Source organism: Giraffa tippelskirchi, chromosome 9 (genome assembly GCF_054371585.1).
Source record: "Giraffa tippelskirchi isolate mGirTip1 chromosome 9, T2T-mGirTip1v1.2.pri, whole genome shotgun sequence".
NCBI lineage: Eukaryota > Metazoa > Chordata > Mammalia > Artiodactyla > Giraffidae > Giraffa > Giraffa tippelskirchi.
In genome coordinates, this window is record NC_137283.1 from 100,556,026 (window position 1) to 100,580,418 (window position 24,393).

The window sequence follows — 24,393 nt, forward strand, 5'->3', positions numbered from 1 at the left end:
GCAAAGAGTCAGACATGACTGAGCAACTGAACTGAACTGAATAGTCACTTCACCCTTGTGAACCTGAACTCCCTTACCTGTACAAGACTAGATTCTTTCTCAAGGTCCTCATTGCGTGAGACTTCTGATTATCAATATCCATGCAGTCAGCGAGTATAAATCATTACACATCAAGCATCATTCATCTTTGTTAGAGAGAACTGTGGTCTAACTCATTAGAAGAATTGAAGCTCCACACAATATCAAAGAAAACCATATGATTTCCCTGATTTCTGCACATCTGTGCACATGTATTTGGGATACCTGTCAATGTGCCAAGGAGTACTAGAAACGACAATATTTGTAGGCTGTTCTCCAAGCAATATCAATGTTATAAAGATTTGGGGAGAAGAAAATATGGATATAAAGCAAGTAATGCAAAATTTTCCAAAAGTTTAACTTAAAACATAGCACTCTGGAGAAAGTTTTAGCTTCTTATGGGCATCTTTGCTCATCCACTCAATCGCTACAGTTTCTTTCTTTGTCATTCTGAGGAAATTCTTTGTAGATTACTACAGCTGATAAATTTTATTGTTTAGAACAGCAGCTGATTTTGATGGGGTTTTAAATTTATTTGCAAGCAGATCATTTTCATAAGTCCCCAGAAGAGGAAATGGCAACCCACTCTATTATTCTTGCCTGAAAAATCCTGTGGACAAAAGAGCCTGGCAGGCTACAGTCGATGGGGTCGCAAAGACTGACTGACTAAGCACACAGCACATTTTCACAGATAGGTTGATAGAAAATTATCCCACAGTCACACCTGTATCCTCTGTCAGACAGCTCTCAAATGCATGCAGTTAATCAAAAGGAAGGCACAGCAGAAACTGTGGTCCCCGGAGAAAATTGAATGTAACTAAAGCATGCTCTTTTCAGAAAGCCCGGTATAGGGACATCTGCAGTAATTACAGCGCCAGTTTACATTTCTCTTTCAGATTTCCCTTTGGTCTTGGGGAGACTGTCAAAGTAGCCTTGGCTTCTGTCCCTTAGTTAAAGGCAAACATGTGACTCAAGCTAGAACAGTTAGTCTCTCCCTCTGAGGATGTGACTCTTGAGAAGAGGGGAGCTATTAATAACACTGATAATAGTGGAACACTTCATTCTACAGAGAGAACCCTGAAAAGGCTCAGGGACTCTCCATTACGTTCTTTTCCCTGGGGCCCTGGGGGCAGACCTGATCTCCATCCTTACCATATGCTCCAGTTTTCCTTTGATTCTGTGAGCTAGTCCCAATCTTTCCAATAAATTCTCCCCTGCTTGAGGTTAGTCAGTTTTTATTTCTTGTAAGCAAAAGTGTATGGCGTAGGCCTTTAAGTACCAGCTTCATATATGAAATCATCACTTTTTATCTGCTAAAATGATCTGCTCTATTTGCAGGAAGTTGGCGATTTTATTGGGCATTACTATTTGTTTCCGTATAAAACACAAATTACTTTTAACATGGTAGGAATTTACATCTTCTTCTGACCATTGTTCTTTTCTACATTACTCCTCCCACCTCAACCTATCTTAACTGTCATTTCATTCGTTAAAGAAAAAGAAAAACTTATTTAAAAATCTTGCATATCTAAATGTATTATATATTTCTGCATAAGAGATTGAACATTAGAAAGCATTTTTAATGGAGCAAAGAAGATTTTAAGGGCAGTGAAACTACTCTGTGTGATACTGTAATGGTGAATACATGTCATTATATATTTGTCCAAACCCATAGTATGTACAACACCAAAAGTGAACCTCAACGTAAACTGTGGACTTTAGGTGATTATGATGCATTGATACAGGTTCATCAACTGTAATAAACGCTCCACGCCTGGTGGGACATGTTGTAATGGGGGAGGCTATGTTTGTGTAGGGGTAGGGGGGTATACCGGAAATCTCTGTACTTTGCTCTCGATTCTGCTATGAACCTAAAACTGCTCTAAAAATGAGGTCTACTTTTAAGAAAGAAAGAAACAAAACCTTTTTCTAAACTGCAAACAAAGCTCATCCCTAATCTATCTCATAATCATAATAATCATCATCCACATTGATTCTGATGCTGGCGTGCTCCTCCAGCTTTGGTTTCTTTTTGGTCTCTTTGCTTTTCTCGGTCAGACGTAAGTGATGCTCACATTGCTTCATGATCTTCTTGGAAGACATCCAGCTCTCCCCTTGTCGTTCGGCTGGTGCTGCACACTGTCCTCCCCTCACATCTGTGCCCTTGGCCTTCAGGACCTCCCTGGCTCTCAGGAGACTACAGGTGCAATTCCACGGATTTCCATCCAGATACAGGTGCCGGAGGCGAGGCAGCACCTCCAGGGCTTTGAGGTCTAAAGCGGAAAGCTTGTTGTTCCTGAGGTTTAGAACCTGAAGCTGCTTCAGATCCTTGACCTCCCTCTCAGCAATGTCCTGGATGGCATTGCCTTTTAGGTCCAGCCTGGCTAAGGTTCCTGGGAGCCTGCAAAAGCATGGAAACAGACTGTGAGAGGAGGCTGTGACCGTCATTCCAAACTGCCGAGGCAACTCAGACTGAGCAACATCCACCTTTTCTGTACCATTCTGTTCCCTCTGAAGCTAGAAAACAAGCTTTATTTTGAAAAGTTAATTAAAAGTACAAACCTCAGTCTTACCTATTGGTCTTTAATCCTTTCTCATAAGCCTTATTTTCTAACCCTCTGATTTCTTCTATTTTATATTCATGTATTTTTCTCCTCCAGTGAAAATCTTGAAAAAATGGCTAATTTCATGTCTGGGGCAAGGTAAGCTAGAACATCGGAACCAGAATGCAATGAAGTGTTCAGAGATTAGTGGAACACCCGTCATGATGGCTGCTATCAAAAATACAGAAAATAGCAAGTATTAACAAGAATGTGGAGAAATTGAAACTTTTGTACACTGTGGATGGGAGTATAAATGGTATAGACAATATGGAAAACAGTATGGTGGTTTTCCCCAGATTAAAAATACAATTGCCATATGATCCAGCAATTCCACTTTTGTGTATATACTCAAAAGAATTGAAAGGAAGGTCTCAAAGAGATACTTATGCACCCAGTTATACTCCCATGTCAAATTCACAATAGTTAAAATGTGGAAGCAATCCAAATGTCCATTGATTGATGAATTAGTAAGCAAAATACAAAATATAAGTATCTACAATGGACTATTATCCAGCCTTAAAACGAAGGAAATTCTGACTCATGCTACAACATGAACAAGGATACTCTGCTAAGTGGGAAAAAAAAGCCAGTCTTAAAAAGATAACTTCCCTGGTGGCTCAGACATTAAAGAATCTGCCCCAGTGTAGGAGACCTGGATTTGATCCCTGGGTCAGGAAGATTCCCTGGAGAAGGGAATGACAACCCACTCCAGTATTCTTGCCTGGAGAATTCCACGGACAGAGAAGCCTGGTGGGCTACAGTCCATGGAATCACAGAGTCTGACTTGACTGACCGACTAACACTTCACTTCAAAAGATAACCACTGTATGATTCTACTTATGTAAGATGTCTAGAGTAGTCAGATTCATAGAAACAGAAAAAGTGGAATAGTGGTTGTCAGGGGTTTAGGGGAGAGAGGAAATGAAGAGTTGTTTAATGGGTACAGAGCTTCAGTTTCGCAAGATGTGGAATTTCTGGACACTAGTTGCACAACAATGCAAAGGTACTTAATATTGAATTGTACGTTTTTAAATGGTTAACATGGTAAATTTTATGTTATGTGTATTTTACCACAATTTAAAAAAAAATAGAGATAATGGAATTGTGTCCCATGAACACAGAAACCAGCTTGGAGAGGCTCCTACTAATGAAATTTGAGCATCAAAAGAGACTAGCAACTATAAATAACCATAACTCACTGAATGAATTAAGATCTCTGGGTCCATAGTGATATTTATAAAAAAAAATAGAAATGGAAAAAGAGAAAAAAGCTACACAATAATGTTAAATGGGGAAAACAGAAGACAAAATTGACTGATCTGAAATACATAAAAACAACTTAAGGCTCGACATGGGTTCTGATTGAGCAGTTATGGATGACTTCTTTATTTCTCAGCACACTAAGTTTTCAACTTGAACAGGTATTGCTGTATAATCAGGAAAAAAAATTTTAACTGTGGATACCAATTTGAAAAATTTCATGCTAACGACTGTTGAGAAAAATAAAAAAGGATCACAGTTGTGAACTGAAAATCTTTCTGTGAGTCAACAACTTTCCATTAAGTGCTATTCTCTTTATGAAGTGCAATAAGTGAAAAAGTTTTATGGGAAAAAAAGTCCGGAAAAATACCACCCAAATGCTATCTTCATGCTGTGTGAATGTATTCTATTTCATGCTTTTTAGTATTCAGTAGAATTTTTTATGGTGGTCTCAGTCATATGATTGCTATGCCAAAGAGAAAGAAATAACTGAATTTAACCATATTTTACAACAATATTACCTTTTGTTATAATGTTATTTTTAGATGAATTTAATTCTAAAAGGTTAATCTTTTAGGTTATTGGAATGGGTAGCCATTTCTTTCTTCAGGGGATCTTCCTGACCCAGGGATCAAACTCTGGTCTCCCACATTGCAGGCAGATTCTTTACCATCTGAGCCACCAGAGAAGCCCAAGGTTACTGGCACTTAGCCTAAATTTTGCCCTTGGTTTTTTCTTTGATATTTGCATTTTATAGTTGTATATATTTATGTTTATGTATTTTATATTTGTATTCATCTCCTAAACCATATAATACATATACATACATAAGTATTTGTGCTTTTGAATATTTTAAAGTCATGCTTGTTTAAAGTGACTTTCTTTTAATTTGGAATTAAATTTACCTAACAAAGTAGGTGCATTTACCAGGGAAAATCACTTCATACATTTTAACAGTGTAGTATAAGCTTCTGCAAAGAAATTTTCTCTTAATAAGTTTGTTGTTAATACTATTAACAACTTTCAAATTGATATCCACAGTTTAAATTCAGTTTGAAATTAATCCTTGAGAGAATGTAACTTTGTACACACACACACCAGCTTATCCAGCTTACATCTCTAAAAGTTATACAGAAAATCTGTGTATAGCTTTTCTTTTCCCCAAGAAAAAATGGACTGTTAATTGGTGATGATGCGGCAATCAAGGCTCTGTAAATATTGAGGGTGCAAGGGGCACAGCTGAGGAAAGATACTGTAGAGTAAACTCAAAAGTCAGGTCTACTTATTAAGACTTTGAATTCTAACTTTGGCTACTCTATCTACCAGCATGTGACTTCAGGTAAATTATTTAGCTGGTTTTTTTTTTTTTGGCTACACTCCAAGCATGTGGGATCTTTTTTCCCTGACTAGGGATTGAACCCATGCCCCTTGCATTGGAAGTGGAGTCTTAACCACTGGGCCACTGGGGAAGTCCCAGTTATTTAGCTTTTTAAAGCTTCTGATTTTCCGAGTGTTCACTGCACAGAAGTCACATAAAAATGTTAGCTAATGACAATGAGCAAGCCAAGCTTTTCTTTTAAACAAACACAGTTATTCAGTTATCAGCTGGGTAGTCAAAAACTGTACCTGTTCTTAGGAGTATCTTTTTTTTCTTTCATGTTACTATGGATAATCAAAATGGCACTGTAAGAGAAATCAGTAATTTCCTGCTTTTGTGATCTTCTGGCAGTCATTTATTTCTTTGATATAATTTGTCTTTATAAGTCTGATTTCTATAAAAACATAGCCCTGATTTTAAGACAAACAAGTGTCTAGAAATGCTGTTTGTTCTTTGGGCAGTATCCCTTTAGAGTAAAAAGAGACACACCCCCATTTTGTCAGTAGATGGCACTTGAGTGTAAGAGAAAATGCTAAGTGGCTTCATTAGGTTGTAGAAAGCTATTCTGGATTTGAATTATCCAAATTGTGAACAATGAAGGAGTGGTGTAACTTATCTTTGTTCTCTGAGCTGCAGACCGGTGAAATGAGAGGTGGCAAAAAGTGAGACCCAGGTTCTGGGTAGTCTAAATTCAAAGTTGTGGTTGAGTCGCTCAGTCATGTCCGACTCTCTTGTGACCCCATGGACTGTAGGCTGCCAGGCTCCTCTGTCCATGGAATTTTTCAGGCAAGAATACTGGAGTGGGTTGCCATTTCCTCCTCCAGGGGATCTTCTAGACCCAAGGATTGAACACACCTCTCCTGCATTAGCAGGCAGATTCTTTACGGCTGAGTCACCACGGAAGCCCAAGGAATAAATAGTATTGTAATTCTTTATAGGAGGGAAACCATGGAAAAACTTTTTTAGGTCCTTCCAAATTTCCAGTTTAAAGAAAAATTGGAGAGGAGGGGTTTGGTGGTCATAATGGGGAATTTAAAAGTCACTTTCTATAAGAACACAGGCCAAGTTCTCTGACAGAGTAGAGAGCTGTGTGGCTTCATTTACGCCTCATGGGCATATACGCCCTGGTAGCTCATTACTTGCCCCATTGTCCTTTCCCAGTAGTTCTCAACCTGGGCTACACCTTAAATTCATCTGGGGAGCTTTTTAAAAATACTAATGCCTGGGGTGATGACTTAATTGGTTTGAAGTGAGGTCTAGGCATGAGTGGGCTTTTTAAAAGTTATCCAGATAATTCAATTGTGAAATCAGATTTTAAAATTAGGGTTAGTTCAGGCTTCAAGAGCTTCCCTGGTGGATCAGAGGTTAAAAATCTGCCTGCAATGCAGGAGACCCGGGTTCAATTCCTGGATTGGGAAGATCCCCTAGAGGAGGGTATAGCAACCTACTCCAGTATTCTTTCCTGGAGAATTCCATGGACAGAGGAGCCGGGCAGGCTACAGTCCATAGGGTCGCAAAGAGTTTGACAGGACTGAAGCGACTGAGCAGCAGCAGCAGCAGCAGGCTTCAATTCAGTTCAGTGGCTCATTGGTGTCCAACTCTTTGTGACCTCATGGATTGCAGCACGCCAGGCTTCCCTGTCTATCACCAACTTTCAGAGCTTGCTCAAACTCATGTCCATCGAATCAGTGATGCCGTCCAACCAACTCATCCTCTGTCATCCCCTTCTCCTCTTGCCTTCAATTTTTCCCAGTAATCAGGGTCTTTTCCAGAGTCAGTTCTTCTCATGAGGTAGCCAAAGTATTGGACCTTCAGCTTCAGCATCAGTTCTTCCAATGAATATTCAGGACTGATTTCCTTCAGGATTGACTGGTTTGATCTCCTTGCAGTCCAAAGGACTCTCAAGAGTCTTCACCAACACCACAGTTTAAAAGCATCAATTCTTTGGTGCTCAGCTTTTTTTATGGTCCAACTCTCACATCCATACATGACTACTAGAAAAACCATAGCTTTGACTAGACAGAGCTTTGTTGGTAAAGGAATATCTCTGCTTTTTAATATGCTGTCTAGGTTGGTCATAGCTTTTCTTCCAAGGAGGAAGCATCTTTTAATTTCATGGCTGCAGTCACCATCTGCCACGATTTTAGAGCCCCTCAAAATAAAGACTCTCACTGTTTCCATTGTTTCCCCATCTTTTAGCCATGAAGTGATGGGACCAGATGCCATGATTTTAGTTTTTTCAATGTTGAGTTTTAAGCAGCAGGTTTGCAAACCCATTATACACTCTGTTGGGTAAAAGCATTGTGCTTTCTGTAGTCACTTATTAAAACACAAATACTCTGGCAGAAGTAATTAAGAATAATTAAGCTACTTTTCACTCATTAAACTTAGCAGAATTACTTCCACAAATGTTTCTAAAAGTCACCTGAATAGAAAAGTCCACCAATTTCACAGTTTTGTCCATGGCTGTCATAGCCCACTGAGAATCCTTAGGTAATATAGTCACTCCCTAACCTGTTTTGTGACTTTTATTTGATACATATTTTTTGGAGGAGCATGCAGTAATCGAAAATATAGTAGAGAAATTATTTAAATAACAAGAATGTTGTTGTTCAGTCACTCAGTCATGTCTGACTCTTTGCGACCCCATGAACTGCAGCACGCCAGGCTTCCTTGTCCTTCACCATCTTCCAGAGTTTGCTCAAACTTATGTCCATTGAATCGGTGATGCCATCCAACCATCTTGTCCTCTCTTGCTCCCTTCTCCTCCTGCCCTCAATCGTACCCAGCATTAGGGTCTTTTCCAATGAACTGGCTCTATGCATCAGGTAGCCAAAGGGTATTGGAGCTTCAGCTTCAGCATCAGTCCTTCCCATGAATATTCAGGACTGGTTTCCTTTAGGATTGACTTATTTGATCTTCTTGCAGTCCAAGGGACTTTCAAGAATCTTCTCCAGCACCACAGTTCAAAAGCATCAATTCTTTGGCACTCAGCTTTCTTTATGGTCCAATTCTCACATCTGTACATGACTACTGGAAAAACCATAGCTTTGACTATACAGACCTTTGTCAGCAAAGTGATGTTCCTGCTTTTTAATACGCTGTCTAGGTTTGTCATAGCTTTCCTTCCAAGGAGCAAGCATCTTTTACTTTCATGGCTGCAGTCACCATCTGCAGTGATTTGGGAGCTCAAGAAAATAAAACCTGTCACTATTTCCATCGTTTCCCCATCTATTTGCCATGAAGTGATGGGACCGGATGCCATGATCTTGGTCTTAAGAATGAGAGTCTTGAAATACTGCCCACATGCTGTAGCCTTAGAGCCTTTGTACTGGCTGTTCTGTCTAGAACACTCCCCGCCCCCTCCAAATAGCATCACAGCTAAATCTGTCAGCTTCTTCCAGTTTTCTCTTAAAGCTTACCTTTTCAGGGGGATTACCCTTCTTACCTTATTCAAAATTACAACCAGCTACCCCCCCCACTCTTTACAGTCTTGAACCTGGTAACCCTGCTTGTTTTTTGTTGTTAATGAAAACACCTAACAATATCTAAATATTATATAGTTTGCTTATATATTATTGTCATTCTTTCATTGCTAGAATTTAAGAGCAAGAAGTTTTATCTCTTTATTAGACTGATGTATCCCAAGTGCCTGGTAAAGGACCTGGCACATGGTGAATGCTCAAAACATACTTGTTGAATTAAATTGATTGTATATGCATGCTTATTCATTAAGAGAAATTGATTACTTTCAAATCATTCTCAATATAGAATTTTAAATACAGATTTCAGTTTGAAAAATCACCTTTTGATGTTTTATACTGGGGACAGAACATACCATACACTTTTAAAATCCCCTTTTCAACTAGAAAAAAAATGAACATCTGTCCATATAAAAGATAATTTTATTCCTTTCTCATTGATAAGAAAATATATCATAATGAACAATGACAATAAGTAAATCTAGTGCCACAGGATTCTATAGAAGCCAGAAGTTGATATATTAATTGTGAGAAATTTGATAATGATAATAGGGTAGAAAGCCTATTTTCTATAAAGTGCTGAAAGGAAAAAGAATCTGCCAATAGGCACATTTAATAAACAACATAGTATCTTTTTTAGGAGAATAATAGTACTTACTCTTCTATTTTTATTCTACTTTAAAATGTGAAACATGGGATAAAAGTTAAATAAATAGAGTCAATTAACATAAACATATATTAGTTACAGATAATGACTGGTTAGAGAGGAACAAGTACGGTGGGTTGGGTATAGAAGTAGGGATATTTGGAAAAAAATTATTAAGTGCCAGAGTATGAGGATGTGTGTGTGTTTGTGTGTGAGAGAAAGAGAACAGAAGAAACAATTGAAAATACAAAGTAAGACCAACACAAACTGACTCACACACTCACAGACAGGCACACAGAAAGCTAAGCAGCACCCCACAGCACTGAGAAAACCATAAGACTCCTAAATACGTAATTCAAAACAAATACAATGTTAGATTTCAAAGTTTTGATTTTTCCCTTATATACTATTTCAATACTTTTAAAAATATAAATGTCTTACTACATTCCCCCCCTCAGTTTTTCCTGGGGTCCTTGTTTTGCTAGTGATTAAGCACATGCCTTGCTTCCCAGGTGGTGCAGTGGTAAAGAATCTGCCTGCCAATGCAGAAGATGCAAGAGACACGAGTTCCATCCTTGGGTCGGGAAGATCCCCTATAGGAGGAAATGGCAACCCACTCCAATATTCCTGCCTGGAAAATTCCATGGACAGAGGAGCCTGGTGGGCTACAGTCCATGGGGCTGTAAAGAGTCAGACACGACTAAGCATGCACCCCCTTAAGCACATACCTAGTGGGCCTGTTGCTGGATCCTGGCCATATTTTAGAAAACCAGAACACATTTTTACAAGTAATAGCCCCCTGTGATGTTTGTTAGCATACTTCCCTGAAGCTGGAGTTGCATATTTTCTAATATAGATCTCCTGCTGGTATCTTGTCCCACAGGCAAGGTAAGTTAGTATAGGAGTCAGCTTGAGGGCTGGAGATTGCAAACACTTGTTTAAAACTTCCACCTCTGAACCCTTGGATAGCTTTAACCAGATAAATTATATTTACTTGGACTACTTTTCTTTCTTGTATAATGTACTTAGTTGCCCCCATCTTTGGAAGACTTCTCTGGTAAGTACCATAGATGATAAGGCTCACTTACCGCAGAGGTATAGACAGGAGTAGGTTCTGCTCCAAGGCCAGATTGGAAAGCTGGGAACACTTCTGCAGGGCTCCGGCTTCAAACAAGCTGACAACGTTATTGTCCAGAAACAGATGTTTCAAATCTCGCAGGTCCCGGAAATCTTGCGCCGTGACTTTCCGAATCAGATTATTGCTGATATCCAGCTTTTGTAGCCGGGCTGGTAGTCGGAGGGGCAACGTTTGAAGTTGGTTTTGGGACACCTCAAGGGTGGTTAAATTGGCAAGGAGCTGTGCCCCCTCGATGGAAGAGAGTGAGTTTTCTGACAGGTAAAGGTGAGAAAGATTCTCCAAGTGTTTCATATCTCGAAACCTTACTGCTTTGAGGCGGTTTCTCTCCATTTTTAAAGAGAGCAAAGATTTGGGCAGGTTAATAGGAATTTTAGTCAGAAAGTTACTGCTGAAACTAAGAAATTGCAGAGACTGAAGGGAAGTGAAGAAGCTAGCTGGTATGAGATGCAGCTTGTTATTCTCCATGCTCAGATGTTTCAGGTGGGGAAGTGCCAGCGGTCCCTCCACAGTCTCGATGTTGTTGGCGTCTAACATCAAGCTTTGCAGACTGACAAGGGAGGAGAGCATGCTGGGAGAGACGGAAGAGATCAGATTGTTTTTCAGTTCAAGGATTTTTAATTTCTTCAGTCCTTCAAAATCAGATCCGTGAAGGACATATATTGAATTATCATTTAGTTTTAACACTTCAAGGCTGGCCGGGAGAGCACGGGGGACCCGTCTTAACTTATTTTTCCAGAGTTCCAAGGTCTTCAAAGTACTCAGAGTTTTGAAAGTGTCGTTTTCTACTGACTCTGTTCCACTGGCCAGCAGAAGAAAATCTTCTAGAGCTAACATTTGGGTAAAGTTAGATAGCTATTAAAAAAAAAAAAAAAGCAGGGATGTGGAAGAGAGAAGAAAAGCAGTAAATTAGGATTATTATTTTTAAAAAGCCATATACATTATCATTCAGTACTAATGATACTTCAGCTTTTTCCTTCAGGATCTATTTTATTTTATTTTTTTGCTAGAATTACTTAAAAAAATTTTTTTAATTGGAGGAAAGTTGCTTTACAATATTGTATTGGTTTTGCTGTACAACAACACAAATCAGTCATAATTATATACATATATGTATATATACCCCTTCCCTCTTGAACCTCCCTCCCCATCCCATCCCCTCCCTCAAGGTCATCACAGAGCATAGGCTGGACTCCCTGTGGTTTTAAATTATCTCTTGGAAAAGGATAGAACTCAGGTCCTAACCATTTTTATTAACAACTGCTAGCGGTGTAAGAGGTCTAAAATATTTTAAGCACTTTCATGCACTATTGGTAGATGTAAAACTGGACAACTTTTGCTGTGTATTCTTTGACCCAGCAAGTTTACTTCTAGGTAGAAATGCTTACAAATTGCACAATGATGTGTGCGACAGGATGTTCTTTGTTGCATCATCTTGTAACAGCCAAAAAGAAAACAATCTGGAAATTTCACCAAGCTGTTAACTAGAGTTGCTAACTCTTAGGGGGTAAGGTTATAGGGCATTTTCATTATCTATCTACATTTTGCATTGTTTAGATGTTTTAAAATTATAAATTACATTTAAACAATTTTAAGCATTAAAAGTAAAAAATTAATGTCCTAGATACTGCTATCAGTTAGACGGGCCTATCAGAGAGGCATTTCAAGTATATTATAGTTTGGAAAACTAGTCTCCTTGTTCCCACTCCCCAATTTTTGTTTCATTGATGAAAAAGATTCATGAAGAAATAAACAGGATACATGTGTCTCCATGTCTGTAGAGCAAGGAGTCCATTCATGTGTATACCCTAGACCTAATGCTATTCCTGTCCTCGATTTTAGGAATTACCCAAATCTGATACACTTTCTCCATGGTTTGCAAGTCTGAGCACCCCTATCTCTCCACATATCCTCCAGACTCCTAGCTTGACATCTACCTCTTTTTTAGGATGATGTAATTTTTGGTATTTGTTTCTCAGAGTAAAACCATGTTTAGGTAAAAAGAAGAATTGTTCCAGATTTTCCTAAGCTTGATAAATCTTTACAAAAATTTCAACCTGATTTAGAATTCAGTTAACCTGGAATTTTCAATACACAATTTTATGTCTTACTGTCTACAGCTTCTAAATGTTTGATTTAATTGTTCAGTTGAACCCTTTTGTAATACCAGTATATGGTTAATACCTTCAAAGTGGGTTAATTCTTCAGCACATATTTGTTATAGGTGTTTATACTATAGGAGGACCTGTGATGTGAATTATGGTATATTTTAAAGCATCTCCTAAAATGGCACAGTAGTTGAAGAATCTCATGTTAAAAATTCAATAAACAGATATTTTTAATCATAAAATTTTTGGCAGCTGCCTTGGCTTATATATTGCTGCTAACATTTGATATTTTCTTAATGATTAATCAGATGCATTAATCAGAACTAGTCCCAAGAATAATACCTTTTTCTTTTGCATTTGTTGAGCATCTACAAGTTCCATGTGCTTTTTTATGTTATCAGTAATCATCCTTATAACCCTGCAAGTTTCAATTTCAACAAGGTCTATGGAACTCCAAAGCCCTTTCTTCCTCAACTCATCATTCTCTAATACATATTCCACTGCCTGTGGTCTATAATTAGTGTTTTTCAAAAAAGATTCAAAATCTAGACACAGATCATGGTTTTAGAAAAGCAGAAATTTTAGACATTATCTAGTCCAAATCTTCCATATAAGGGATGATTTAAGCTGGAATCAAGATTGCCCGGAGGAATATAAATAACCTCAGATATGCAGATGACACCACCCTTAAGGCAGAAAGTGAAGAAGAACTAAAGAGCCTCTTGATGAAAGTGAAAGAGGAGAGTGAAAAAGTTGGCTTAAAGCTCAACAGTCAGAAAACTAAGATCATGGCATCTGGTCCCATCACTTCATGGCAAATAGATGGGGAAATAATGAAAACAATGAGAGACTTTATTTGAGGGGCTCCAAAATCACTTCAGATGGTGACTGCAGCCATGAAATTAAAAGATGCTTGCTCCTTGGAAGAAAAGCTATGACCAACCTAGACAGCATATTGAAAAGCAGAGACATTACTTTGACAACAAAGGTCCGTCTAGTCAAAGCTATAGTTTTTCCAGTAGTCATGTATAGATGTGAGAGCTGGACTATAAAGAAAGCTGAACGCTGAAGAATTGATACTTTTGAACTGTGGTGTTGGAGAAAACTCTTGAGAGTCCCTTGGACAGCAAGGAGATCCAACCTGTCAATCCTAAAGGAAATTAGTCCTATATATTTATTGGAAAGACTGATCCTGAAGCTGAAACTCTAATACTTTGGCCACCTGATGCTAAGAACTGGCTCATTAGAAAAGACCCTGATGTTGGGAAAGATTGAAAGCAGGAGGAGAAGGGGACGACAGAGGATGAGATGGTTGGATGGCATCTCCCACTCGATGGACATGAGTTTGAGCAAGTTCCGGGAGTTGGTGATGGACAGGGAACCTTGGCGTGCTGCAGTCCACGGGGCCGCAAAGATTCAGACACAACTAAGCGGCTGAACTGAACTGAACTGAAGGGGTGAGGCCAAAAAATAAAAGTAAAATAAATGACCTATCCAAGACTCAGGTGTTTAATCTATTCTTCATTCTAAAGTGCCTTTTCCTAGGCTTTCTTTCATATAAAGTAACAAATGACTCTACACATAGATTTGCACCTCTGGGACTATTGATTTCCCTGAAAAAGACCTTGGTGTTGCAAATGCTTCCACTTCTGTCTGCATGATGGCAAATCCTAAAAGACTGCTGACTATGCAGCCAGTCAAGAGATGATGTGGATCTGAATGAACAATTTCTTTGAGGACAAAGTGTGGTGTGGGAGCTTCAATTTGTCTCCATTTTTATTTACAAAGTATATAGACTAGACTACATAGTAAATACCAGTCATATTCTTAACTGAATCCAGTGAATAGTCATTTTCTGTTATTAAGGATAGAGAACCTTTTCTCTTTACCAGGTGAATGCAGATTACTTTTGCCAAAGCCAAAACAGCACCCCGTTGTGGACGTGACTGGTGATGGAAGTAAAGTCCGATGCCGTAAAGAGCAATATTGCATAGGAACCTGGAATGTTACATCCATGAATCAAGGCAAATTGGAAGTGGACAAACAGGAGATGACAAGAATGAGCATTAACATTTTAGGAATCAGCGAACTAAAATGGACTAGAATGGGTGAATTTAACTCAGATGACCATTATATCTACTGCTGTGGGCAAGAATCCCTTAGAAGAAATGGAGTAGCCATCATAGTCAACAAAAGAGTCCTAAATGCAGTACTTGGATGAAATCTCACAAATGACAGAATGATCTCTGTTCATTTCCAAGGCAAATTCAAAATCACAGTAATCCAAGTCTATGCCCCGACCAGTAATGCTGAAGAAGCTGAAGTTGAACAGTTCTATGAAGACCTATAAGACCTTCTAGAACTAACACCCAACATGTCCTCTTCCTTATAGGGGACTGGAATGCAAAAGTAGGGAGTCAAGAGCTACCTGGAGTAACAGGCAAGTTTGGCCTTGGAGTAAAAAACAAAGCAGGTCAAAGGCTAACAGAGTTTTGCCAAAAGAATGCACTGATCATAGCAAACACCCTCTTCCAACAACACAAAAGAAGAATCTACACATGGACATCACCAGATGGTCAATACTGAAATCAGATTGGTTATATTCTTTGCAGCCAAAGATGGAGAAGCACTATACAGTCAGCAAAATCAAGACAGAGAGCTGACTGTGGCTCAGATCATAAAGTCCTTCTTGCCAAATTCAGACTTAAATTAAAGAAAGTAGAAAAAACCACATTCAGGTATGACCTAAATCAAATCCCTTACAATTATACAGTGGAAGTGACAAATAGATTGAAGGGATTAGACCTGATAGACAGAGTGCCTGAAAAACTATGGAGGGAGGTTTATGACATTGTACAGGATACAGTGATCAAGACCATCCCCAAGAAAAAGAAATGCAAAAAGCTAAAATGGTTGTCTGAGGAGGCCTTACAAGTAGCTGAGAAAAGAAGAGAAGCAAAAGGCAAAGGAGAAAAGGAAAAATATACCCACTTGAATGCAGAGTTCCAAAGAATAGCAAGGAGAGATAAGAAAGCATTCCTCGGTGATCAATGCAAAGAAACAGAGGAAAACAATAGAATGGGAAAGACTAGAGATCTCTTCAAGAAAATTAGAGACACCAAGAGAACATTTCATGCAAAGATGGGCTCGATAAAGGACAGAAATGGTATGGACCTAACAGAAGCAGAAGATATTAAGAATAGGTGGCAAGAATACACAGAAGAACTGTACAAAAAAGATCTTCATGACCCAGATAACCATGATGGTGTGATCTCTCACCTAGAGTCAGACATCATGGAATGTGAAGTCAAGTGGGCCTTAGGAAGCATCACTCCAAACAAAGCTAGTGGAGGTGATGGAATTCCAGTTGAGCTATTTCAAATCCTGAAAGATGATGCTGTGAAAGTGCTGCACTCAATATGCCAGCAAATCTGGAAAACTCAGCAGTAGCCACAGGACTGGAAAAGGTCAGTTTTCATTCCAATCCCAAAGAAAGGCAATGCCAAAGAATGCTCAGACTACCGCACCATTGCACTCATCTCACACGCTAGCAAAGTAATGCTCGAAGTTCCCCAAGCCAGGCTTCAACAGTATGTGAACCATGAACTTCCAGGTGTTCAAGCTGGATTTAGAAAAGGCAGAGGAAACAGAGATCAAATTGCCAACATCCGTTGGATCATCGAAAAAGCAAGAGAGTTCCAGAAAAACATCTATTTCTGCTTTTTGACTAAGCCAAAGCCTTTGACTGTGTGGATCACAACAAACTGTGGAAAATTCTTCAAGAGGTGTGAATACCAGACCACTTGACCTGCCTCCCGAGAAATTTGTATGCAGGTCAAGAAGCAACAATTAGAATTGGACATGGAACAACAGACTGGTTCCAAATTGGGAAAAGAGTACGTTAAGACTGTATATTGTCACCCTGCTTGTTTATCTTCTATGCAGAGTACATGATGCAAAATGCCAGGCTGGATGAAGCACAAGCTGGAATCAAGATTGCCGGGAGAGATATCAATAACCTCGGATATGCAGATGACACCACCCTTAAGGCAGAAAGTGAAGAAAAACTAAAGAGCCTCTTGATAAACTTGAAAGAGGAGGGTTTAAGAGTTAGCTTAAAACTCAATATTCAGAAAACTAAGATCAAGCCACCCAGTCCCATCACTTCATGGCAAATAGATGGGGAAACAATGGAAACAGTGAGAGACTTTATTTTGGGGGGCTCCAAAATCACTGCAGATGGTGACTGCAGTCATGAAATTAAAAGACGCTTGCTCCTTGGAAGAAAAGCATATTGTCTAACCTAGACAGCATATTGAAAAGCAGAGACATTACTTTACCAACAAAGGTCTGTCTAGTCAAAGCTATGGTTTTTCCAGTAGTCATGTATGGATGTTGAGAGTTGGGCTGAAGGAAAGTTGCATGGCTCAAGGTAGCTTGGAGTTAAAACTCCCCTCCAGGTCCTCTCCACCATTCCAGGCAAAACAGAGAACTCTCTCACCCAAAGGAAAAATAGACATTAGGTTGATTACACCCAGCTCCAAGCCAGCCCAGCCTCTGGCTGATCTCCAGAACTCCTTGCCCCAGCTGTTTAAGAGATTACTACTCCCAGCAACCTTGGAGAAGAACAGGCCCCCTTAAGACAGTAGCTTTCTACATACATGCCTATATATACTTACTCTTTTCTTAGATAAGTGCAGCAGCTCGCTAGTCTGACTGCTGCCCCTTCTCACCTCATTAAAGGTGATCTGTTCCTGTAGAGTGCCAGTCTCATTCTTTTTCTGAACCTCGCCTACTCTAACTCCATACCTTATGTGGACTATAATGAAAGCTGAACACCAAAGAATTGATGCTTTTGAACTGTGGTGTTGGAGAAGACTCTTGAGAGTCCCTTGGACTGCAAGGAGATCAAACCAGTCAATCCTAAAGAAAATCAACCCTGAATATTCATTGGAAGGACTGATGCTGAAGCTGAAACTCCAACACTTTGGCCACCTGACGCGAAGAACTGACTTATTTGAAAAGACCCTAATGCTGGGAAAGATTGAAGGCAGGAGGAGAAGGGGATGACAGAGGATGAGATGGTTGGATGGCATCACCAATGCGATGGACGTGAGTTTGAGCAAGCTCCAGGAGTTGATGATGGACAGGGAAGCTTGGCGTGCTGCAATCCATGTGGTCACAAAGAGTGGAACATGACTGAGCGACTGAACTGAACTGATTATTTGTTACAATGGCCTACCATTTTCTAAGTATTTACTATGCTTATTTTTTATGTTTTAATTGAAGGATACTTACTTTACAATTTTGTATTGGTTTCTGCCATACAATAACATGAAACAGCCTAGGCATGCTTATGTCTCCTCCTTCTTGAGCCTCCCCCCCATCCCACACATCTAGGTCATCAGAGCACCAGGTTGAGCTCCCTGTGTTATATAGCCACTTCCCACCAACTATCTCTTTTACATCTGGTAGTGTATATGCGTCAGTGCTACTCCCTCACCCTTGTCCCACCCTCTCCTTCCCCTGCTGGGTCCACAAGTCTGCTCTCTATGTCTGCGCCTCTGTCCCTGCCCGCAAATACATTCATCAGTACCATTTTTCTAGGTTCCATATATATGTGTTAATACACAATACTTGTTTTTTTGTTTCTGACTTACTTCACTCTGTATAACAGCCTCTACGTTCATCCATGTCACTAGAACTGATACATATGACGCTTAGGTTTAAAAGCTCTGTGTGTAAACATGATTATTCCCTTTTCAATGAGAGAAACTAAAACTCAAGAAGGCAGAACAATTTGTCCAAGTGTTTCATGCTAGGAAGTGGAAAGATTGGGCTTCCAATCCAGGTTTATCTTATTGTAACACATATATTTTTAAAAATTAATCTATTTATTTTAATTGGAGGCTAATTACTTTACAATATTGTGGTGGTCTTCGCCATACATTGACATGAATCAGCCATAATTCATGGCTGTGTCCCCCCATCCTGAATCTCCTACCTCCCTCCCCACCCCATCCCTCTGGGTTGTCCCAGAGCACCGGCTTTGAGTGCCTTGCTTCATGTATCGAACTTGCACTGGTCATCTATTTCACATATGGTAATATACATGTTTCAATGCTATTCTCTCAAATCATCCTACCCTCACCTTCTCCCACAGAGTTCAAAAGTCTGTTCCTTACATCTGTGTCTCTGTTGCTGTCTCTCATGTAGGGTTGTAGTTACCATCTTCTTTCTAAATTCCATAATAAGTGTCAATATACAGTATTTGTCTTTCTCTTTCTGACTTAGTTCACTCTGTATAACAGGCTCCAGTTTCATCCACCTCATTAGAACTGAATCAAATGTGTTCTTTTTTATAGCTGAGTAATATACCATTGTGTATATGTACCACAACTACCTTATCCATTCGTCTGCCGACAGACATCTAGGTTGCTTCCATATCCTAGCTATTGTAAACACTGCTGCGATGAACATTGGGGTACACGTGTCTCTTTCACTTCTGGTTTCCTCAGTGTGTACACCCAGCAGTGGGATTGCTGGGTCATATGGCAGTTCTATTTCCAGTTTTTTAAGGAATCTCCACACTGTTCTCCATAGTAGCTGTAGTAGTTTGCATTCCCACCAAGAGTGTAAGAGGCTTCCCTTTTTTCCACACTCTCTCCAGCATTCATTGTTTGTAGACTTTTTGGTGGCAGCTATTCTAACCGGTGTGAGATGGTACCTCATGTGGTTTTGATTTGCATTTTTCTAATAATGAGTGATGTTGAGCATCTTTTCATGTGTTTGTTAGCCATCTGTATGTCTTCTTTGGAGAAATGTTAACACATATATTTTTAACTTTACTGTTTATAACATGAATTTAGCTGAAATGTATAGAGTTCTGGTGCCACAATGAGGAAGACACCCATTGATTTTCAACTTATCAGTTGAGTTTGCAGAGCTGACAAAGGCAAAAAAATTCTTCCAGACTTGTTTTTTTCCATTTCGGTGGCCTGAGCAGGATTGTGCTCAAGAGATGTGGAAAGAGATGCTTTTGCCCTGGAGCTAACCTTGGAACTGTTGGCCGTTTGTCAACATTGGTTAAAAAGCAAGGCAAGTGTGGCTTGGTGTTAACAATTAGGCTTAGGAGAAAAAAAAGAAAAGAAAAACAGGTTTAGAAAGCATAGCTAAGTAAAATTCCTGCCATCACAGTTTTATAGTTTGGTGAACCTAATACTTATGGAGATAAAAGTTACCATATAACATGAAAAGTTAAAAAAAAAAAGCAAGCCAAGTAAAATGAAATAGCAGAGGGGCCAATTCTGCTGGTCTCTCCATGAAAAGGCTTTGCTTCAGTTTTCAGTCCTGGGAAGTCCCTCTCCAAGCACTAGAGGGTCACAGAACTTCCTTAGGCTCTGTTTAGGTCAAACGCACACAGGAAACTGACACACGTTCACAGTGACTGCCTCAGACATACGTGAACCAAGCCAGCAAGTTTTCTAAACTATGTTGGAATTTTTCCTGATCATAGAAGCAACATTTGTTCTCTGTAAGAAATTTAAAAATTCTGGAAAGTATGGAGAGAATATAAAAGGAATTCATAATCTCTCCCTTGTTGATAAACTATATATTTCTTTTTTAAATCTATGTATTTATTTATTTGGCTGCAGTAGGTCTTAACTGGGGGCTTCCCAGGTGGGGTAGTGGTAAAGAATCTGCCTGCCAATGCAGGAGACCCAAGAGATGCAGGTTCATTCCCTGGGTGGGGAAGATCCCCTGGAGGAGGAAATGGCAACCCAGTATTCTTGCCTGGAAAATTCCATGGACAGAGGAGTCTGGGGGGCTACAGTCCATGGAGTCTCAAATAGCCAGACACAACTAAGAGAAAGCACTGAGACTGCAGTTGTGGCCCCGGGTATCTAGTTCCCTCACCAGGGATCAAACCCAGGACCCCTGCTTTGGGAGCACAGAGTCTTAGCTGCTGGGCCATCAGGGAAGTCCCTATATATTTCTTATGCAAGAAGAATTTGAAGTACCTTCTTCTCTTCCACAAAAGATGTAAAGTATAATTATTTTCACTACCTCCCACCAGAAAGACATTTCTGTGTGCACGCTAAGTTGCTTCAGTCGTGTCCAACTCTTTGCGACCCTGTGGACTGTAACCCGCCAGGTTCCTCTGTCCACAGAATTCTCCAGGCAAGAATACTGGAGTGGGTTGCCATGCCCTCCTCCAGGGATCTTCCCATCCCAGGAATTGAACCTGCATCTCCTTGGCTCCTGCATTGCAGGCAGGTTCTTTACCACTGAGTCACTGGGGAACCCCAAAGACATTTCTGTTTGTCCTTTGTATGTTAGAGCTAAACCTGTAAATCTCTGAGAAGAAAATACAGGCATGCATTGTCATGAGCTGGGGTTTGGTAAAAGTTATCTTGTGTATGACCCCAGATATGATCCTCTCCAGCAGCAGCAGCTGTCCAGGTATAGGAGAAACAAAGGAAAGTGATCATGCTAAATAGAGACTGAGGCTTTGCTGAATAAGTGTTGAGATACTTAACTGTGGGATGCAAAAGGGGAAGGGGTAAGGAAAGAAGATAAATAAGAAATGAACTGATTATCTGAGAGAACCTGGGTAGATCTAGGATTAGAAGTCTCCATGAGGTAGAATGATAAGTGCAGCATATGGCAGCTGAATGGAAAGGAGATAATGACAAGAGAGTGCCTATGGGAATTCAAGATTTTTGATTAGAGAAATTTCAGGTATAACGAGGATTATGATACAAACAAGAGTAGGCAGCTGTAGAGAACTGGAAATGTAGATAGATAATTTTTATGAGTTCAAGGACGTGTGGGACGAGGATATTGAATACTAAAGGCACCCCAAAAGATACAGAACTTAGGATGGAGAGGAAGGAGACTTAGGAGAAAGAGACAGGGGCACAGTACAAGACTCATAGAGGAAAGAACAGAGTATTATTGTTGGATGGTGTGCACTTCAAAGAAGTAGGGATTTTTACAGATAAAAGGATGAATAAAATCCCTCTTTTCTTGAGGGCAGAAACTGTGAATTTTTAATACTTTTTCTTTTTTTTGACTGTGCTGTGTGGCTTGTAGGATCTTTGTTCCCCGACCAGGGATTAAACCTGGGCCACATCAGTTGAGAGCCTAGATTCCTAACCACTAGGCCACCAAGAAACTCCTGGAACTGAATTTTTCATCTTTTATCTGCAGTCTCAACCATAGCATTCACAGACCCAAAGACAAGTGAATCATATGAACAAGTAATAGAAACATTTAAAATTGTGGTATATATACACACACACATATATTATATATGCATATATAAATATGCTATGCATGCATACGTATATATGTTATGTATGTGTATATATGTACATATATGTGTGTATAGATATATATATAGTTTCTATTGTTATTAATCTGTAGATCCATTTTAAGTCTTTTTCTTTAAAATACAGGCACCCAATTCTATAATTCAAACCAGATAAACAGAATAACATTGCATTCACTAAATGCAAGTAAAATATGGTCATTTAAAGCCTAAGGATTTTTAAAAGGGAAAAGAGAAGTATTATTGCTCAGAACTTTCTACTTCCTTCACCAAACAGTCCTCTCTTCAACTTTTCTGCTGCGAACAGTACTTCCTAGAGATAATTAACTAGGTTAAAGTCAGGAAAGTGGCAATATTGCTATTCAATGAACCTAAACCAATCAATATTGCTGCTCAATGAACCTAAACCAATGACAAATGAACTCAATCAGTAAGTGAATTTGATGACAGACATAATTTCATCTTATTGACTGCAGAGCAACAGTGGGGGATCATTACCAAGCTTAGTTGACACTCCACCTCTCAGTATCTCAAGTCTTCAGGACAAATATTTAAGCATTTTGCCCTTTAACCAGGTTAAAGCTGAAGCCTGCTGAGACCTGACAGGCATTAGGCACTACTGGATTGAAAGAGGAAAGTAAACAGATGTTGACTAGGCAGTGGTGCTTATTGAACCTCGAAATAAATACCATGCCACACATTTCAAACTCCCAGTGTTCGTGGCACCTACATTAAAATTTCCTGACCAAATAAAACAGGGGGACAGGGAGGTGTCTCTGTTTGAAGGAAAAGTACATTCACCTGCTGACTCTCTGCACCTGGCTCATAGACAGGTATTCCCTCATCTTAAGTTTGGGTTGGTGACGGAGAAGCAGGGACCAGAGAGTCATAGAATTTTCCGTCTATAAAATTCCTGGGGTCCCCAATCTAATCCAGCCTTCTCATGTCATAAAAGTAACAAATAAGGTCCACAGATTTTTTTTTTTTTAACTGCTTGTCTAAGGTAATTCTATCTCTAGTGAGAAAACTAGAATGAGAACTCTAGTCTCTTGATACCTTTCAAAATACCAAAGGTCAAAAACAAGTTTCTTCATGTTATACAAGTCAGACAGATCTACAGCATTCTTTTCAAGTGCCCTCTGAATAGGAAAGCATGAAAATAAAAGCCATAATTAAAAGCACGTAGATCAACTAAAAATAAATAAATTAAAAACTAAAAGCACATACAATGAGAATTTCAGTAATGTGGCAAAACAAAAACGTGTATTTCTTCTGTATAAGTTTCCATAAAGACATTAATGCCCAGCTGGTTTGTAGGGTTTATATGAATAATTCTCACATGCTGTGTTTATCTTGATAGCCTTAAAATGTTATAAGTATCATCTGCCTTTTATGGCATAAACAAAAGTACCATTTTCTCCCAAACAAATCCTTTTTAAAATGGGGACATGAAGGAGCCATATGCTCTCAAACTCTGTTTGTTAAGAATCATTACTTTTACTCTGTAACAACATAATTAAAATTTTTAAAAACTAAAACAAAATATTATTTTATTATGGGGGGGCGGGGTTCCTTCCCTAAAATGAAATATCCAGAGGCATATACCCATCTCAGTACACAGAGCAAGCAGGTAGCTAGTGCAGCGACACAATTTCATAACCATCGCTTTTAAGTTTCGATTATTTACATTAAGTTTAACAACCCCACAGTCACCCCTTCACCCTGTCTCACAAAATGAAGTTGCAGGAGAATGAGTGATTACCTGAAGGTGTTGAATTTTGCTATGGCTGATGTAGAGCTTCTTGGTGGTGGAAGGAATGCCCGATGGTACCTCCGTTAGCCTGTAGCATTGCACCGACTGCTCTGAGTCACAGCTGCATCGTCCAGGACAGCGAGGATCGAAACCATGGCAGAGAGAGAGCAGAGCGAGGAGAGCGTAAAGCAGACACATCTCCCACAAAGGGCCCCTCACACAGCAGGCGAGCATTCAGGCGATGTCTCACTTTTTATGCCGTGAGATCTGATCATAGAATCTTATGGATGTGTACTCTGTCAATGTAAGAAGACAGGAGAGAAAAAATCCCCAGTTTGCCTGGGTTAAAATGTTAGCAACTATTACAAAGAGGGAGGCACTTAAACATTGATAAGCTACCTTAGTATTTGTAGGTGAGCAAAACCCTATGTTATTTATGGCTTGAAAGGCTCTAATCTGCAAACACCTCTATTATCTGTAGTTTCCTTGTTTTGTTAAATGTGACACTCAGGAATTAGGGGGAAAAGACAAAGAGCTGTTTTATTGTGGGCCATAAAGCCATTGAATTTTCTGTGACCCTATATTAAAACCATTTTTGTGGGACTGCAATGGGCAG

General features: G+C 39.4%; 1 protein-coding gene across 2 annotated transcripts; it reads right to left on the reverse strand.

Moving 5' to 3' along the window:
* Window positions 1-266: 266 nt before the first annotated feature.
* Window positions 267-23,975, reverse strand: LOC145521978 (nephrocan-like). 2 transcript variants are annotated; one of them, XM_081530918.1, is made up of 3 exons: window positions 23,787-23,975; window positions 10,536-11,437; window positions 267-2,479 (listed from the first exon to the last, which is right to left on the reverse strand). In XM_081530918.1, exons 1-3 carry the CDS (start codon window positions 23,973-23,975, stop codon window positions 2,032-2,034), a joined length of 1,539 nt encoding a protein of 512 aa, XP_081387044.1. In that variant the 3' UTR covers window positions 267-2,031. The 2 variants fall into 2 exon arrangements, with proteins under 2 accessions (XP_081387044.1, XP_081387046.1); XM_081530920.1 differs by lacking the exon at window positions 23,787-23,975 and adding an exon at window positions 18,842-19,772.
* Window positions 23,976-24,393: the final 418 nt, after the last annotated feature.

Bases quoted from the DNA above. Each gene is read 5' to 3' on its own strand.
- LOC145521978 (XM_081530918.1), bottom strand. From the start codon at position 23,975: ATGTGTCTGCTTTACGCTCTCCTCGCTCTGCTCTCTCTCTGCCATGGT. The intron at 11,438-23,786 runs GTAATCACTCAT...TTTTTTTAATAG, and splicing joins GCAAAATTCAACACCTTCAG to CTATCTAACTTTACCCAAAT. The intron at 2,480-10,535 runs GTAAGTGAGCCT...ATGCTTTTGCAG, and splicing joins CTCCTGTCTATACCTCTGCG to GCTCCCAGGAACCTTAGCCA.